The sequence below is a fragment of the Mus caroli genome, unplaced genomic scaffold (genome assembly GCF_978045245.1).
Source record: "Mus caroli unplaced genomic scaffold, Mus_caroli_1 scaffold_11, whole genome shotgun sequence".
NCBI classification, from domain to species: Eukaryota; Metazoa; Chordata; class Mammalia; order Rodentia; family Muridae; genus Mus; species Mus caroli.
Genome location: NW_028227266.1, coordinates 116,836,464 through 116,853,580, shown reverse-complemented (window position 1 = coordinate 116,853,580; position 17,117 = coordinate 116,836,464). Strand labels below are relative to the sequence as shown.

General features: G+C 48.3%; 1 protein-coding gene across 2 annotated transcripts in view; it reads left to right on the top strand.

Moving 5' to 3' along the window:
- Window positions 1-17,117, top strand: part of Zcwpw2 (zinc finger CW-type and PWWP domain containing 2) — a 154,338-nt gene that overhangs the window by 121,911 nt on the left and 15,310 nt on the right. The window contains exons 9-10 of one of the 2 annotated variants that reach the window (XM_085828160.1): window positions 1,112-1,270; window positions 3,691-3,970. In XM_085828160.1, the coding sequence (XP_085684286.1) occupies window positions 1,112-1,240 (129 nt within the window). In that variant the 3' untranslated portion in view covers window positions 1,241-1,270; window positions 3,691-3,970. Of the gene's footprint in view, window positions 1-1,111; window positions 1,271-3,690; window positions 3,971-17,117 lie in introns of those variants that run through there. The other variant, XM_029481341.2, reaches the window with a different exon arrangement.

The window sequence follows — 17,117 nt, the reverse complement described above, 5'->3', positions numbered from 1 at the left end:
AGATTCGCTCAGGTGCACCTCCCAGGGAGCTCCTCCTCACAGTGAGCTCACTGCACGCCCGACAACCCTGCAGCTGCTTTCCCAGTTCGAGCATGCATACATGTAACTGATGTGATCAGAAGCCGACAGAGCCTACACTGGGTCTCACACGTTTAGAGCTGAGAATCAGTGGAAACCTCTGCAAGTGTTTGTTCCTACACAGCTTAGGCCTAGGACAATGTTAAATCAGTATTGCATTTCTAGAGGGACTGCAGAGTTTAGTGCCAGGAAGAGGGGCCTGGATGATACATTGGTGTCTACCCTCACATACACACTTCCTGCTCTCCCGTATGGCCTGTGAGGAATACAGACAGACCTCAGAGAACAGTGTTATACCACTTTAAACTTACCCACGTGGTGGGCCAATTCCAGTGTCTTAGTATATGTATGCATTTATGACAGAATACAACAAGTTGGGTAATTTATGAAGAATGAAAACTTTCTCACAGTTGAGGAGGTTGGGAGTTCCAAGGTCAAGACCACTATAGTTCCGAGATCAAGGCACCTATAGTTTCAGTGGTAGCATGAGGGCTTCCAAGATGGCCTTCATGGCCACATCCACTGGAGCAGATGACACTGCATTGTCACATGATAGGAGACGAGTGCTGTGTAAAGCTCTTCTGGGAAGGCCTTTATCCTATTCCTGAGGCAGGGAGTCCCATGACGTAACTGTCACTTACTGTCAACTTGGCACACCTGAGTGCAGGAGAGAATACTCACGAAGCATCCCATTGCTACTGCCAGATGGTTTTCCATTGCCTGATCAAATGAACATGGCCTCTGCTAAACAATGTAGAGTTACTGATCTGGCAAATACCTTTTCGTTTGATAAATCTACGTTTTGAGACAGAGCCTCATGTGGAGTAGGCTGACCTCAACCTCATTATGCTGCTAAGGAGGATCGCAAATCTCTGATCCCTACCTCTTGTGTTTTATAGCCTATGAGAACCGTTAGTTTTAATCTGGAACGGCCAGCAGCAGCTACCCCACCTCAGGCTGTGGTGTATTAACTGCCTAGTCCTGTATCCCACTAGGGTTCGAAGGTACTGTGAATTACCTCTCCTTTCCACAGATGTCACATGGATTCATTACACAGATGACTTCATGCTCCCTGGACCTTGTGAGCCCAAAGCAGCAGCTGTTAGCATCTGTGTTTCAGAGGGCGAGACAAAAACTCCTCAGGGATTGCAGAACTTCCTGAAAGCCCATGGATACATTGCTATCAGAAAAGGTAAGTCTGGATGTGTAGTGTCTACAGAACAATTGCTCCTTTCGTGATGGGATCGGTCCAGTGTAATCTAAGAAGCTAGGTTGTCAGGCCGAGCAGTGATCCCACATGGAGGACTTGGGTTTGTTCTCTGCTGCTAGCAGGACTGCACACCCAGCAGTCAGTGGGACCAAATTCATCTTGGTGAGTAACCTTTCTCAGATGCCAGTATCTCTTCTATGGCGAAAGATAAGTTGCCATGCCTCCTTCTGATGGCTAAGAGAGAAGCATAATGCTTACTGGGTCTCTGTAGAGGTGGAGGCAATGTATTCCTGAGTTATACCTAGTAGTGTGGTCCATTTACCAAGTGACTCACCACATGGTAGTTTTGAGGTATACCTGGGCAAGGGAAGGCTCTGCACTGGTCAAGGCCTGAACTATGGTATGGCTTTTGGAGGGCAGGTGTGGTACCAAATCGATGGAGATACCTTACAGGGGTAGGACAAGACTCTAAGAAGGCTATACATGCTTGAATCTCACAGCCAAGAATCAAGGACTGGATACAGGAGTGGCAGCCCCCATCCTCTGAACTCATCAGCATCCGCCATTTGCCATCCTTCAGCCTTATGCTCTGTGACAGTTAATAGGTTAATGTTCACTGTCAACATGAATAGTCTGGCCATCACCTCTGGGCATATCTGTAAGGGAGTTTCTAGAAGAGTTTAACTGTGTAGGGAAGATGCACTCTGGATGTAGGCGGCATCAGTGCAAGGGTGGAGTCCTTGGCACAGTAAAACTGAGTGGAGTACAGCATTTCTGTCTTCCTGCTTTTTATCTATAGGTGCAATACAGCCAGCTGCTTCTCATGTCCCTCTGTATACCTTCCCCGCCATGAGGGACTCTCACACCTTAGACCCAAGTAAACCAATCCTTCCTTATGTCATTGTCTCGCTGTAAATTTTATTACAGTGAGAAAAGTAACTAATGCATGCTTCCTTTCCTAGATGACTTAGCTTTACACAGAGTCATGCTTTTACATTGAACTCGGAGCTAAGGTTTCTGGCCACTCTGGGTCTTTTACACTTCTGAGTAGACAGACAGAGACTGGCTGGAGTGACCGACCAGTTCTGATGATCCAGTGGAGAATGGTTGACATACCAGAGGCTACACTCTCTCCTCTCAGCAGATAACACTTGCTAATTATTCCACAACCAGGAGTGGTCTGTGTGCCTGGCTCCCAGTCCATGCTGGGACTTGGTCTGGCTTGGGACAGCGTAGGGCTGGTGCATACTATCACAAACACTGGGAACTCATTTGTGTAGCTTGCCTCGCTGTGTCTAGGAAACATTGTTCCCTTAGTGTCTGCTGCCACCTCTGACTCATATACTCTTTCTGTCCCCACAATGACCCACAAGCCTTGAGGTAGGAGGTTTCAGTATAATAGTTCCCTTTAGGGCTGAGTATTTTCCAGTCTCTTCCTTTCTTAGTCACTGTTATATTGCTATGAAGAGACCATGGCCAAGGGAACTCTTATGAAAGAAAGCATTCAATTGGGAGCTTGCTTACAGTTTCAGAGGTTTAGTCCATGATCATTGTGGCAGCATGCATGGCACTAGAATAATCGCTGAGAGCTACATCCTGGTCCATGTGCTGAACAAGGCAGGAGATAGGGGGAGACAGAGACAGACAGATGCTGCATCTGGCTTGGGGCTTTTGTAACCTTAAAGCCCACCTTCAGTAACAAACTCCTCTTACAAGGCTATACCTACTCCAACAAGGACACAGCTCTTAATCCTTCTAATCCTTTCAAACAGTGCTGGTGAATAAGCCCATGGGCCATCCTCGTGCAAATCCTCACACTACATCCTCTTCTGTACTTGACACAGTTGCTGTGTTAAGCAAAATCTACTGGAAATAGAAGCTTCTTATATAAGGGTTGAAAGATGCATGGATCTATGGGTAGAACAATAAGAAGTCTTACGAATTGATTTACGATTCTGTCCCATTGTGTCCTGCATGGCTTCGGGGATTGACCTAACTGAAATGGCATGGACACACTCTAAAGCTGGGACTGGAAAAGCTTAAGGGTCCCAGAAACTCAGTGTGGGTGAGGGTTTGAATATGCTCAGCCAGGAGGAGTGGCACTACTAGGAGGTGTGGCCTTGTTGGAGGAAGTGTGTCACTGTGGATATGGGCTTTAAGACCCTCATCCTTGCTACCTGGAAGCCAGTCTTCTCCTAGCAGCCTTCAGATGAAGATGTAGAACTCTCAGCTCCTCCTGCACCACACCTGCCTGGATGCTGCCATGGTCCCTCCTTGATGATACTGGACTGAACCTGTAAGCCAGCCCCAGTTAAATGTTGTCCTTATGCGAGTTGCCTTGGTCATGGTGTCTGCTCACAGCAGTGGCACCCTCCCTAAGACAGTGTGTTTGTTTTTTCCAGCGTACAGGGTGGCAGGGCCATTGCATTCATGGTGCATGTCTATAGTCCCAGAACCTCAACTGTGGGATGAGAGGTGGATACAGAAGACTCTCCTGGAAACTCATGAGCCATTGCGTTGGGACCCCAAAGCAGATGCTAGTGGGATCCCACAAGGTGGGAGGCAAGGACTGTCACCCAAGCTTTGACCTTTACATATGTGAAGTGGTACACATACACCCTTATATACATATATGTTCACACATACACATATGCCCTCATATACACAGCTTTATACTTGTATGCATACACACATCCCTATATAGACATGTACATACACACTTGTGTACACATATGTGCACACATACCATATACACTTATACAAAATAAACAAATACTTTTAAATGAGAAGTGGGCTGATGTGATGTCTCAGTGGGTAAAGGCCCCCATGTGTGAGGACCTGTGTTTAATTTCAGGAATCTACGTGGTGGGAGAGAATTGATTTATACAGGTTCTCCTCTGAGTTCCACATGCACCCCTTTTCCCCACCCACACATGGCATACACAAAATAAGTAATGTTATTCTTTAGCACCATGTCCTCAGGCATCCAAAAGGCCAAGATGAGTTCATCCTTACAAACAAAAGACAACCTCCCTCAGTAATGAGTGGTTAGTTCCCACAAAGCACCAGGAAAGCTGCTTTTAGGTGTTATTTCCAAACTTCTCAGCAGCACTGAAAGCAAGGAGAAAATCAGCACAGATCCTTCTGGAGTGACATCATCCTGGTCATTGAATTCTCGGACAGAGGAAAGGAGAGTGGGATGGACAGGACTTGGGGGTGGGGTCTGTCTGCATGTTGAAAGCACATGGAGGACCCCATGCAGAACTCTATGGAGCACGCACAGCCTGGCACAAGTCCCTTCTGGACGGCTAGAATCCAGAGGTACCGAGCGCCGTTTCCTGGGTAGAAAAGGATCCAGCTCCAGCTTGCAGAGAGGCAGACTTTCATGAGGACTTAGAATCCAGAGTGACACATGGCCACTGGCCTCAGCTGTGCTGAGGGGAGAGCGCGTGGCAGAGAAGGAGGCAGACATGAGGATGGACGGCATTTTGATTTATCACCTTAGTGTATGTAATACCCAGCAGCCCCAAGAGAAATGGGTCACCTGAGGAGTCGCTCCCAGTGGTGGCAGCTGCCCTCATAGAACTTTTCTATCTTGAGCAGACAGAGACTTAGGCCCTGAGGTTTTACTCCATCCAGCCACTTGTCTCAGGGATTTGGGACTGGATGGAACTGCAGAAATTTGGAGTTGTTGCAAGATATAGCAGTCTGTGAACATGATCCACAAAACTAAATTCTTGACTCCTTCCCTTTGCTCCTGGCGTATAACAAGTCACCCCAAACCTCGGTGGCTTAAAGCAGGAAGGATGCATTGATATGATGCACGTGTCTGTGGACTGTCTGGCCCTCCTTGGGATCACTCTATGTCTTTGGCTTGGATGTGTACTCTGATGTAGGCACATGTCTGTTTCCCTGGGACAGAGGCTATGGACAAGCATGTCATCCTGTGGCAAAGCCAGAGAAGTGCAGAAGAGCAAACAGAAGCGGTCTGTTCTCCTGAAGCCTAGGCTCAGAGGTACACACCATCATTTCTGTCACCTTGAATTTGTCCTAAACAAATCACAAAGATTCTGCCAATAATTTGAATATACTGCGCATGCATGCACATGTGTATACACACACACACACCTACCTTTGTGCTGACACTGTCAGCTCTTACATCAGTGCCTTAGGGAAGACCTGGAGGGAACAATCAGGAGGCTTATTGTCTTTCAGTTCCTTCTACCATGTGAAGACTCATTCCCTTGGGAAATGCAACCACAACATGGGCACACGCTCCACCAGGACCTGATCTTGTGCATTTCAACCCCTACAGCTGCGAGGAAACAAATGTCTCTCTGTTCTCCAATACCCAGTCTTAATTTTGTTGCAGAAGTGCAAGCAAATTAAGATGTACTAGAGACTGGTGCCAGAGAAGTGGGATGTTGCTATGACAAAATTCCTCTTTGGAGACAGGGAGATGGGTCACTGGCAGAGGCTGGTACAGTTACACTGTGCTCAGCAATCTACCTTGTTGTGACAATAGCAAATCCCAAGCCTACCTTCACCAAACCTGGCACATTTCCACTTGTTTTGCAGTCTTGTATGCTAGAACAAGTCTAAATTATCACAACTAGGGCAGGAAGGGAGGCTCTGGTGGCAGTGGTGGGCAGCCGTGCCACCCTTAGAGATTGTCTGAGTTCTTATGACCAGAATGCCGGACTGAAAGTTGAGGAAACAACCATTCTGATGTTTTCGTCCATAGTGGGGGGCAGCTTAGGGGCCTGGAGGAAAGAACTTGGTTGAATTATGTCAACATCTTAATATTTTGTGGAAACAGAATTGAAAGGCAACAGATAAGAGAGTTTACAGATGAGATCTCCAAGTGAACAGGACACCACCTTGCTCTTAAAAGGAGAAGAAAAAATGAATCAAATTCGAGGTGGAATGCTATTAAAGAGGAAAGGTGGCCGGAAGGTTGTGATACCGGAGAGAGCGTGCTTAGAGAGACCAGCGGGAGTGAAAAGGCCAAGAGCTATCCACCAAGACAAAGTCCAGTGAGAGCTGTTTCTGCATCCCCAGCTAGCTCCAACCAGGACTTGGGGGAAACAGTGTGATAACAGAAGCCTGGAGGACACGGGCATTTTCTGTCTTGCTTTCCTCGTGTTCTGGTGCAGTGGTCCTGACCCTTGGTCCACCCAGCTGTCACCACGGGGATGCAGGTGGAGCTCTAGGCCACCACTTTGGAAGCCACGTCACAGCCCTCGGTAATACCTACATGGTCCTAACTCTGCCTGGAACGTCACAGCCCTCAGTAATACCTACACGGTCCTAAGTCTGCCTGGAACATCACAGCCCTCGGTAATATCTACACGGTCCTAACTCTGCCTGGAAGAATAACACATACTGGATCCTTTTGGATGCAAAACTGGCTCCTGCTGCTTCTATGCCCAGAAAGTTAAATTCTCATTCACCGATAGAAAAATAAAACAAACAAAAAGCCATGACAGGGTTGGAAGTAGGAAAAACTTAGCTTTGTACTCACTTTCATGAGCCTTTTTGCCTGCATTCTCTTCCCCTCTCTTGGTCTTCTTTCTAAATGTTACACTGTGCCTATACTCACACTTGCTTACATGCAGATGTGTTTACATCATACGCCGAGAGCCATGAGGGTGAACATGTGGGCTTGGTTTGGTTTTCTTTCCTAGTTGGGTTAGCCTCCGGTAACATTATGTTTTTATGCCCACTCATTTTCCTACAAATTACATTTTTCCTTACAACTGAATCATATTGATCTCTATAGATTTTGTAATCGCCACTTGTACTTTACCTGACCTGTTTTTTCTAACGTTCTTCATACTTTTTTTTTTGAAAGCCTATGCTCCCTCAGTGTGTTAACCCCACTTCTTTCTGAGTTGCTGTCAGGACTCGGTGCACTGATGTCATGTGGCTCTGACAGTTTTCCTGCCCTTCTCTTGCCGAGACTAGCTCTGATTGCTTGTGTGCAGAAGGGCTTTCACTAAAAGCACTAGCCAAAGAAATGGTGTAAGGAAACAGGAAGGTGGCTTATTCATCCTGACAGTTGGATATTTAAAAGTTGAAGAGGGGGAGGAGCCAGAGTAGCCTTGGTTGTATTTTGCAACATCAGGCAATAACCGGATCTGCTGCAACAAATGGCTAAGGTTATGGCCCCCATAAAGCTTAATTTGCATTTGGAATATTCCTGCACATTCACTGAGAATGCAAAGCAGGCTCTGCAGGTTTGAGCTACACTGCATTTCGGAATCTCGGTGGTTCATGCAGAGGCACGGGGAGAATGGCTTGCTGCGTGTGTGACCGGCCTCAGCTCTTGCCCCTCTGGACAGGACATACAGAGCTTTAAAGCAGATGGTCTTCCTGGGCTACCCTTGGAGGAGACACAGTCACCAGATGGTCTGATGTGAATTGTGACTGGGCCACACTGTGGCCAAGCAGATTATCTGGGTCATTCTGGGGGACTGATGGAGATGGTCAGAAGACTGATTGCCAAGGTTGGAACCTTTGGTATGAGGACCAGAATGACTCAGGGGGTGGTGCCTGCCGTGTTCTGCTCCAGCTCACTCAGTGTGCGGTAAGCAGGTCTTGTGTACAGAAGCGGAAGTGAGATGAGAAGCTCACTGTCAGAGAACCACAGTGCACAGGGGATTCCGTTTCCAGATGAAGCCAACGCCCAGCAATCACAGCCTGAGGAGCAGCCCCATCCCGTGCTGTCCACCTGCCTCTCCCTCTCAGGAATGCATAGGTCGGGAGGGGAGGGAGGCCAGGCTCAAATCTTTCAGATTAATTTGTGTGCTGACTGTCCATTTCTTCTGTTCTCATTTCTGAGCACCTCACATGTCTGAGTTTCTCACGTACCCAGGGGACAGCTACCTGTTGGCAACTGCTCTGTTCACACTGTTTAAGGGCACCCTTCCAAGATGTCTGCTTCCCAGTGTCTGCTCATGGGTGAGGCAGCCATCAGACTAGGGTCACGTCTTTAATAAAACAGGTGGAATTTTAGGATAAGTTGGATTTCCCCAGTTTCCCCTTTAATAGCCTGTCTGTCCATGGACCAACAGGGGCCCTGGGCCTTAAATTCTACTTCCCAGTCAGCTGTGGACCTCAGAGCACCAACAAATGCTTGGGTCCCGACCATCCAGCTGGCCACTCCTACTGTAGTCCCTGTAACTAACCTTGGCCATCAGTGCCTTTCCTGTGACTCTGTGTCCTCTCAAGTACACCAAGTCTCTGAGCTACAGACAGATTCCCGAGATGAAATATTTACAGAGAAAAGAGGGCTACCGTGGCTCATGGTTCTGAAGGCGAGGAAGTCTACGAGGCCAGCACTGATATTTCCTTGGCCTCTGGGAAGGACCTCATGTGGCTCCCCCTATTCCAGGAAGCCGATGAGCACACACAGAGGGGAGATGAGAGACAAGGGCCGATCTTACCAAGGGTTTCTATGGCTGCCACAAAACACTATGACCAAAAGGCAGAGTGGGGAGGAAAGGGGCTGTTTGCTTTACACTGCACATCACAGTTCATCATCAAAGGAAGTCAGGACAGGAGCTCAGACAGGGCAGGTACCTGGAGGGGCACATGCAGAGGCCATACAGGGACACTGCTTACTGCCTTGCTCCAGATGGTTTGCTCAGCCTGCTTTCTGAGAGAACCCAGGACCAGCCCACAGAAGGCATCGCCACAGTGGGCTGGACCCTCCCCCACCAATCACTAGTTAAGAAAATGCCTTACAGGCTTGCTTTTGGCCTGATCCTATAGAGGCATTTTCTTAATTAAGGTTCCCTCTTCTCAGATGACTTTAGCTTGTGTCAAGCCAGCAGAGAGCCAAACACCCACAAAAACAGCATCATTCCTATGATACAGGCACTAAGTGTGGCTTGAGGACGCCCCTTGCCCCCATAACCTAATCTCATCTATTAGGCCACCCCTCCCAAACTACCAAATGGATATTAAAGTTTCCAACATGGGAACTTTTAGGGTCATGCCTAAGCCCTGGGACACATGTAAAAATACTGTGTCAGTGAAGTCAAATAAAGGTCAGGGAGAGGAGAAAATGAAAGAGAAACGACATGAATAAATGAACACAAGGACAGGAGACAGATGAGGACAAGTGCTGCAAAGAGGGAGGGGACAGAGCAGGGGATCTAAAGACTTCCGATGTCCCAGTAAAAACGCATAAAATTATCATTGGGAGAGGAATAAAAATAAAAACACAAGCATTTATACAATCAGATACAGTGAGAATCTTGCTAACCTTTAGTAAAAAAGAAATAAGAAGTTAGGATGTGCAAGACACATCCCATGGCAGTGACTTCCTCCAAAATGGAGTCTGCCAGCCGGAGGCAGGGCTGGCGTCAGTTGAACTCGAGGACTCTTGTCTTTTCTCTCATTTAGGCTTCTGCTGAGTTTTAACTGGGCCAGTCCCAGATGTCTGACAGAGCATCGTCCCTTCCTTCCTTCCTTTCTTTGTGTACCAGGAGCCTCTGCTGGCCATGCTTAGTTTTGCAGTCTCTGGACCTGAGCAGGTTTGCAACATGCTTCCAAGACTCCAAATGTCATACTTTAGGAAGTGACTAGTTTAATAGCCAGGGGCCATCCTCCGTCCGGAGTGTGTCTGGAGTGGAGGAGGGGTGCAGACAGAGTCATGGGATCTATATGGAGGGGCTAATGGGTCCACTGTTCTCAAAGCCCACTGAACACTAAGCACCTTCCTCGAGGGACGAGGCTGTGGAAGTCAAGTACCCCTATGGGTGCTGCAGAGTTCCATGTGCAGCCAGGGGAGGACCAGCAGAAGAGGCAGCTGCAGAGGCTGTGCCACCCTGTGACATCAGGGGCTGTTGGGTCCACATTTATTCTCAGGTGACGGGGTCCTTGCCACCAAGGTTGGAGCCGATGCAGGATGCCTCTGAAGGCATGCCTGAGCTGGTGTCAGGTTCTTGCTCTCTCCCACTGTCCTGCAGCTGTCTCCCAGGCCGGCCGACCTCCAGCTTCCTTAGCTATGCCCACAGGGTAGCTCTGTCTTAAACCATAGGTTCTCTCCCCGTGGCACCACCAGGAGTGACAAAATGGACATCCTCTCTGCTGCCAGCCCATTACGCTGGTGAAGTCACTGTCTTACCAAGATCCTTAAGTGGATTCATTGTTAGAGAGAGCTGTGGCTCTTCCTGTAGGTTGAGCGATCTGTATCTTTTCTCCAAGTGCCACCTGACTTACAGGATGTGGCTTCTGGTTCCTCTCCCTCCACCCGGAAGCCATGACTGGAACTCCATACAGCGTGTCCCTGATTGCTGTGTCGGCGTTCTGCCCCTGCAGGTTCTTATCCTTTCTATCACTGGCTCCGTGAGGACCTAGACTCTTCCCGTGTCCGCACACACCGCTCCCCTCCCCGCACACACCGCTCCCCTCCCCGAGGAGAGCCTGTTCCTTGTGACTCTGTAGCTTCGCGTCGCACCATAGCGAGCAGGAAGCAGGGAGCCTTAGTTTCTTTCTTCATTTCAACCTGAATTTGTTCACAGAAACATTTGCATAGCGGAGTTATTCTGCTAGGTGGGTAAAGAAAATATGTTTTATGCCATGGATTGAAAATAAGTCTGAGTGAAAGAGCCAGCCAGCCCTCCTGGCTTCACCCTTTCCTATGCTGCATGCCCGGGATTAGCGTTTGTTATTTACCCAGACCGGGCACACAGACCTCGGGGTCTGCGTCTGCTTTCTCAGCTTCCCGCATCACCACAGTCTCTCCTTGTCTCACTTCTGTTTGCGGTGGAGTTTTGTTTGTTTGTTTTGCTCTTTGTTGTCTTATTTGAGACAGGGACTCAAATAGCTCAGAATGGCCTCAAACTTGACACATAGCAGAGGATGACCTCGAACTTCTAATCCCCCTGCCTCTATCTTCCAAGTGCTGGGATTGCCGGTACCTGTCAGGCTCATACAAGTCTCTTTTAATGGTCCAAAAATGGTGCCAAGCCTGCACTCGTGAGTGGAAATTCAGTCATTAAAATGTCGGCAGTTCCTGGATTCAGACACCTGTTCCCAGAAGCCCCGATCTTTCTCCCACCAGCTCACCACGGTGGTCTTCCAGGAATATCTCTTTTCTCAGTAGGAACTGAAGTCCTGGCTAGCCACAGCTCACCCTGACCTTCCATACAGAGTATATTCCGGTTGCTTCTTTCTTCAATTACCTCAGAGACCCTTTGTGCTCAGTGTGACAGTCACCAGATCCATGTGGCTGTTAAGTTATTAAAATGGAACAAGATGTGAAATTTGGCCACATTTCAAGCAGCAGATACACAGGTAGCAAATGGGACAGCGACAGATGGATTTCCTGTGCACTCGATGGCTCCGTAGGACAGCTGCTGTTGAGTTCTGAGGTGATCCCTAGACCTCCTCCCTCTCCTCTTTTGTCCATTTCTTTGAATCACTTTAGTCCTTTTGATTCACTTAACAAAACTCTAAGGCAAATTCTAAAAGTGTAGATTTGGGGACGGCATCTTGCTCTAGGTATGAAGGTAGTAAGCTTTTAAAAAGTGAGATCAAATCCTGAGCTCAGTAGGAAACACCGTCACCCAGTCATCCCATGACTGACTTACGTCAATAAAACTGTGCTGGCTTTGAGTGCGGTGATGAGCTCACAGTGGGCTGTGCAGCCGAGTTAGTTTAGCAATGTGGAGCCAGTCTGACGGAAAGAGAACGGTCCCACAGAGGAGAAAGACAGGGGCAAAGGGACAGGAGTGAAGTAAAGTCAGCGCCTAGTTCACACTGTCCCTCGGCCTCCACACGCCCCTTCAGATGAAGGGCCTTGTCCTTAGGAAAGGACAGCCCCATGTGGTGCAGAGCCTTGTGAGTGCTCCTCCCCAACTGAGTCATCTGTCATAAGTAAGTGGACACTAACCCGAGCTGGCTGCCAGACTGATTGCTTGTACCTCAAATCTGCATGGCACAGTCAAGTGACAGGGAGTGAGAGATTGCTTTCCATTCCTGTCCCTTATCAGCCATGTGGGCTTCGGTCAGTCCCTTGATTTGGGGCTCTCAGTCTCAGCTGTGGAGGAGGGAGGCTTCTATTCTGGTTCTCCAACCTCTGGGGGCTCCATTGGGGTAACAGGGCACACCACTTCATAAAATAGAGAGGTCAGCGGGTTTATTTTTGGTTTTGTTTGTGTTCTTTTAACACAGTAGAAGGTCCTGATTCTTGGTAACGGGGGCTGCACAGTTTCCCAAGCCATTGAACGACTCTATCCTGACTGTCATGATAACACTGGTTTATCTCACGACTGAAAAGACTTCTTATTTCCTTTAGCTCTTCCTTGACCCTCTCTTGGATTTCTTCATTAAAAAGACATGAATAAAGTTCACAGTGTTTTGCTTGGGAATAGCTAATGAATCAGTTGCAGTGAATGCCTAGCAGTAACCACAGGCTGCCCTCAGGGGTCTCTGGTATCTGCCCCATCGACTGCTTCCACTTTCTTTCCAGAGTGGAGTTTAACAGCACACCTGATGACATCCCAGACCTGTCTGCAGAGCGTGGGGTCACCAACGGTAACACATTTGTCATTATCTATTGAGTAGACTCTGAGATTCCTAACAGGCTTTAACTCAGGATGGCTTCATCCTGGGCACAGCAGTTGTTCAAGGTAGTCCTTCCAGGACAGCCCTCAGTGTGCATCTGCGTCCAGCTGAGGTCAAATCCACAGGAGCTGCTGCCTTAGTGCTACTGTGGGCTAAGCACAGCCCCCTTAGTGGGGGCACAAGGCTACCCATGCTCGGAGGGGGAGCGTTACACATGGCAGGCACTCATTCTGCATCATGGGATTCTACACCACACACAGGGGCTTTTATTTTATCGTAGTCAGTCTGTCCAAGGCCCATTTCTGTCTTCTCCTCTTCTGCAAACCTGACTGAAAATTACCGCTGGCGCAGTGGTGGCTGCATGCTACTCTGACACTGTGTACTTCTCTATAGGACGAGAACATCAGGAAGTTAAGGTAGAAGGAGATCAGAAGAGCGTCCCCTTTCAAACACCCTACCGCACTTAAATACGCCATTTAGCCACATTCCTGTTGCTGTGGAAGATCAACTTAAGGGAAGAAGGATTTACTCTGGCTTGTGGTTTAGGGGTCCACCATAGTGGAGAAGACACAGTGTCTGGACTGGCTCCTAGTAAGGCTCGTTGTGTGATGGTGACCAGAAGATCACGTCATCCAATTACATTCTACCTCTTAAAGGCGCCGCAACCTCCCAGGGCACGGTTATACTCTAGGGACCAAGTGTTCCAACACGTGCAACTATGACGGCCATTCATGGCTCCAACTCCAGTGTCACCTGATGTCCATCTCATAATGCAAAAGGCATCCATTTTGACTTCAAATGTCTCCATAGTCTTAGCAGTCTCAACCGTATTTGAAAGGTCAAAGTCTAAAAGCCCTTCTGAGACTCAGGGCAGTCTAACTGCGACCCCCTATAAGTTGGGGGGGGGTAGTACATGCTTTCAGTATATGATGGCACATAGCAGGCAAACATTTCTACCCCGTAGGGAGAAACATTAGAATATCAGAGGGACCCATGGCTAAAGCCAGATCAAAATCCAACAGGACAAACACAGAACTCGCTCCATGCTCCAGCTCTGATAGTTCCTAAGTTCCTCACTGCCTCAGACCCAGTGGCCACACTAGTGTCCCCCAACTGCTCTGTGGCCTCTCTTGTGACAGTTTTCCTCCACGCCTGCGTTGCTGTTCCATGGTCTTCTCTGCTTCAGTTTTGTCCCCATTGCAACTCCAGATCTGCCTTCACGTCTTCACGCATTGGCTTCTGGGGCATCTGCAGGCCTGTGCCTGCTATACCCTGTCCGGCTTCAGTGTCTGTCTGGAACCTCGGTCCAAGCTGACAACTCTTACATTCTACATATCTGTTAAGCCATCATTCCGAGAATATTGCTCTCCAGTTCTGCTGTGAGCTTGAGAGTTGGCTGTTTCCTAGCACCACGGCTTTTTGTTTTAAGCACAAAACAAAGTAGTAACCTCTAAGTACCTGTGTGGCTGAACCTGGACCCGGGGAACCTTCCCCACCCTAACCCACCCCACCCAACCATGGTGCTTTGGATCAGCCTCGGAGCCATTGATCGGTGGGGTCTTGCCTTCAAGTCACCATGCCCAGTGCCCCTGTCCACAGAGCAAACTTCCAGTGATTGAATCAGCCTCTTTAACAGTGACAGGTGCTTCACCAATACCTTCTTGTTTGCAGCCCCTTCATTAAGTTAAATGTGCGCACTGCCATTTCCTCTCTAATTTACACAGTTTTATACCTCTGTGCTCCACTTTTAAAACAACGTCGGAATTACCCGTGTAAAAGCCTTGTGAACTGTAAGCGTACCACAGGTTGGATGCTATGCTGTATTTAAGTTTCCCTGCCAAACACGTTAGTCTAGCTTGAGCTCAGTCTCACTTATATTTTCAGGACATGCACAGCAAAGAATAAAGCCAGACTCTACGCTGTAGCGTGACACTAATGGCCTATAGTCCACTTGTCAAAACTGTCCTCATTTCCCTCTGTAACTTCACGAGCCAGGCTTCTACCATCCCCCCCCCCTCCATTGCACTTGAGCCACTGTCCCCCTTTCCACTGTACTTGACCCACTGTCCCTTCTTATTTCACCCCATCTTCCAAACTCCCACTAGAACGACCCATTAAGGTCTATATTCACCATTCTTGGGCCTTGCCAGCCTGAAGAGCCACATTCTTCCACATCCCTCCAAAGGCCACGAACCTGGTGGTCATCTTTCTCACCACTTCTTGGCAACAGCTTCCCGTGCTCCTTACTTTGCTTGTCCCACTGACAGGAGTGACTGGAGGGAACAAGAACTTGCCTGGGCTGCTGACTATGGCAATACACGCTACCATGCTGGAGAAGGCATAGAGGCACTACCCTGCCGTGGTCCACAGGGCCAAGAGCCTGTGCTGTGGCTTGTTGTATGTTCCTCATTAGAGGAAGCATGGAGAGCTAGGCTTGGGAGCATGGCTAGGCCATACTAGTTAATTCCCATTCTCCAGAAACCCACTTCCAACAGGTAGACCCTCTGACCAAGGGTTCCAGAACCTTTCCAGATAGTACCACTAGTCGGGGGGCCACGTGTGCAGATGCATGAGCCTACAGGGGACATTTCCCACCAAAGCCACGGTAATCTTGCAGTCATTATTCAACCTATGCTTGAATATATAATATCCATTAACTTAGAGTTCATAAAAATGACTTTAATTATCTTATAAATGAGTTTTCACTCCCTAGTGTAGCAGTCACGAGCTGTTCCTTTTAAACGCAACCTCTTTAAACCCATACACAGTGCCAGACAAATGCAACAGGAGTCTGAACAAATTTGTCTTTTAAAAAATTGACTTAGAAATCCTCCCATAACAAGCAGTAGCAGAGGTGGGCCATTGTTCTCCTTGTCTCAGTGGGTCGATGGGTCAGTAGGTTGGTGGGTCAGTGATGCTGGCACTGGCAGACCCTTTGTTGTAGACATCTTTGTCGATGCTCCACTCACCATGAGAATATTCAATGCAGGAGAAGCATGGTGGCATCTGCAGTTCTTATGAGCATGAAAACAGCCCTTTCACCATCAGCCTTTTGTTTATGTTAGGCTGGTGACAGTGACTGCCACTCAGGCTGAAAACCTGACTGGAACGTTGGGAAACAAGATTGCACCATTGCTGTGTTTGGCATATCCCAGGAACAATTTGGATCCAGGGACCTGGGTGGTTTCCTAGGTTGTTTAGTGTTGATTTTCAGCTTGACAGATTCACCACCAAAGGGACAGATAAGTGTCTGGACATGCCCGTGGGGGACTGTAACGGCTAGGTTAATTTAGGTGGAAAGATCCACACCAAAAAATAGAGACACCGTTCCCTGGCTGGGGTCCTGGACTATATAAGAGGAAGTAGGTGGAGCACAGTACATTCATCCTCTGCTTCCTGTTTGCGGGTGTGACGTGCCAGCTGATTCAGGCTCCTGCTGTCTTGACCTCTCTGCCGTGATGGACCACATCCTTGCACTGTGAGCTGAAACAGGTTCTCCCCTCAGAACCCTAACCTTTTGCTTCGGTCAGGGTGTTTCATCACAGCTACCAGAGCGGTAATACACTGCCTGTCTCCGAGATACTTGCAGTTTCTTAGCCAGGAAGGGAAGGAGAAAGCTACCAGGAAGGTGCTGCTCTCCAGAAACTGATCTTGAGCTCACAAGGCATCGTTACAACGTGAGGGAGTTGATCAGGACGGACCCCAACAACCACTGCAGGACAGTGGGAAAGAGAGAGAAGAAGGGTTAATACAGCAAGTTAGTGCTACAGGAAACCAAGCTTAATTCTGCTCAGGACCTCTGTGCGACACCATGAGGCTTAGACCTTGCTGTCTAGATACTTAATCAGTCATTGATTAGGAGGTCATTGATTAGGAGGTGTCCCTGGGGACATTAGTGTTCCCTGTGTTACACCACCCCAGTTTTAGACTGACTTACCCTTCCTGTAGTCTGGGATGCATCCTTATTCTTGGCACAGAAAATGCTGAGGAACCTGTCCTGAGTCCCTGCTTACCACACTACTTATAAATTGTTCTGTAAATTCTCAAATTCACCAAGCATGTACCGAGTACTCCCAGTACTGAATTTACTAATTGACATTTTCAGAGAGAATTGCCTCACGCAAGCAACAACAAAGCATGTGGTAATCGCACTGTGGTCTTGATAAGTTATACAATGCAGTCTCTCAGTGACTTTGACCCTTGCCCTCCCTCCCTATCCAACATCAGGGTATAACTTCTTGTTCCTATC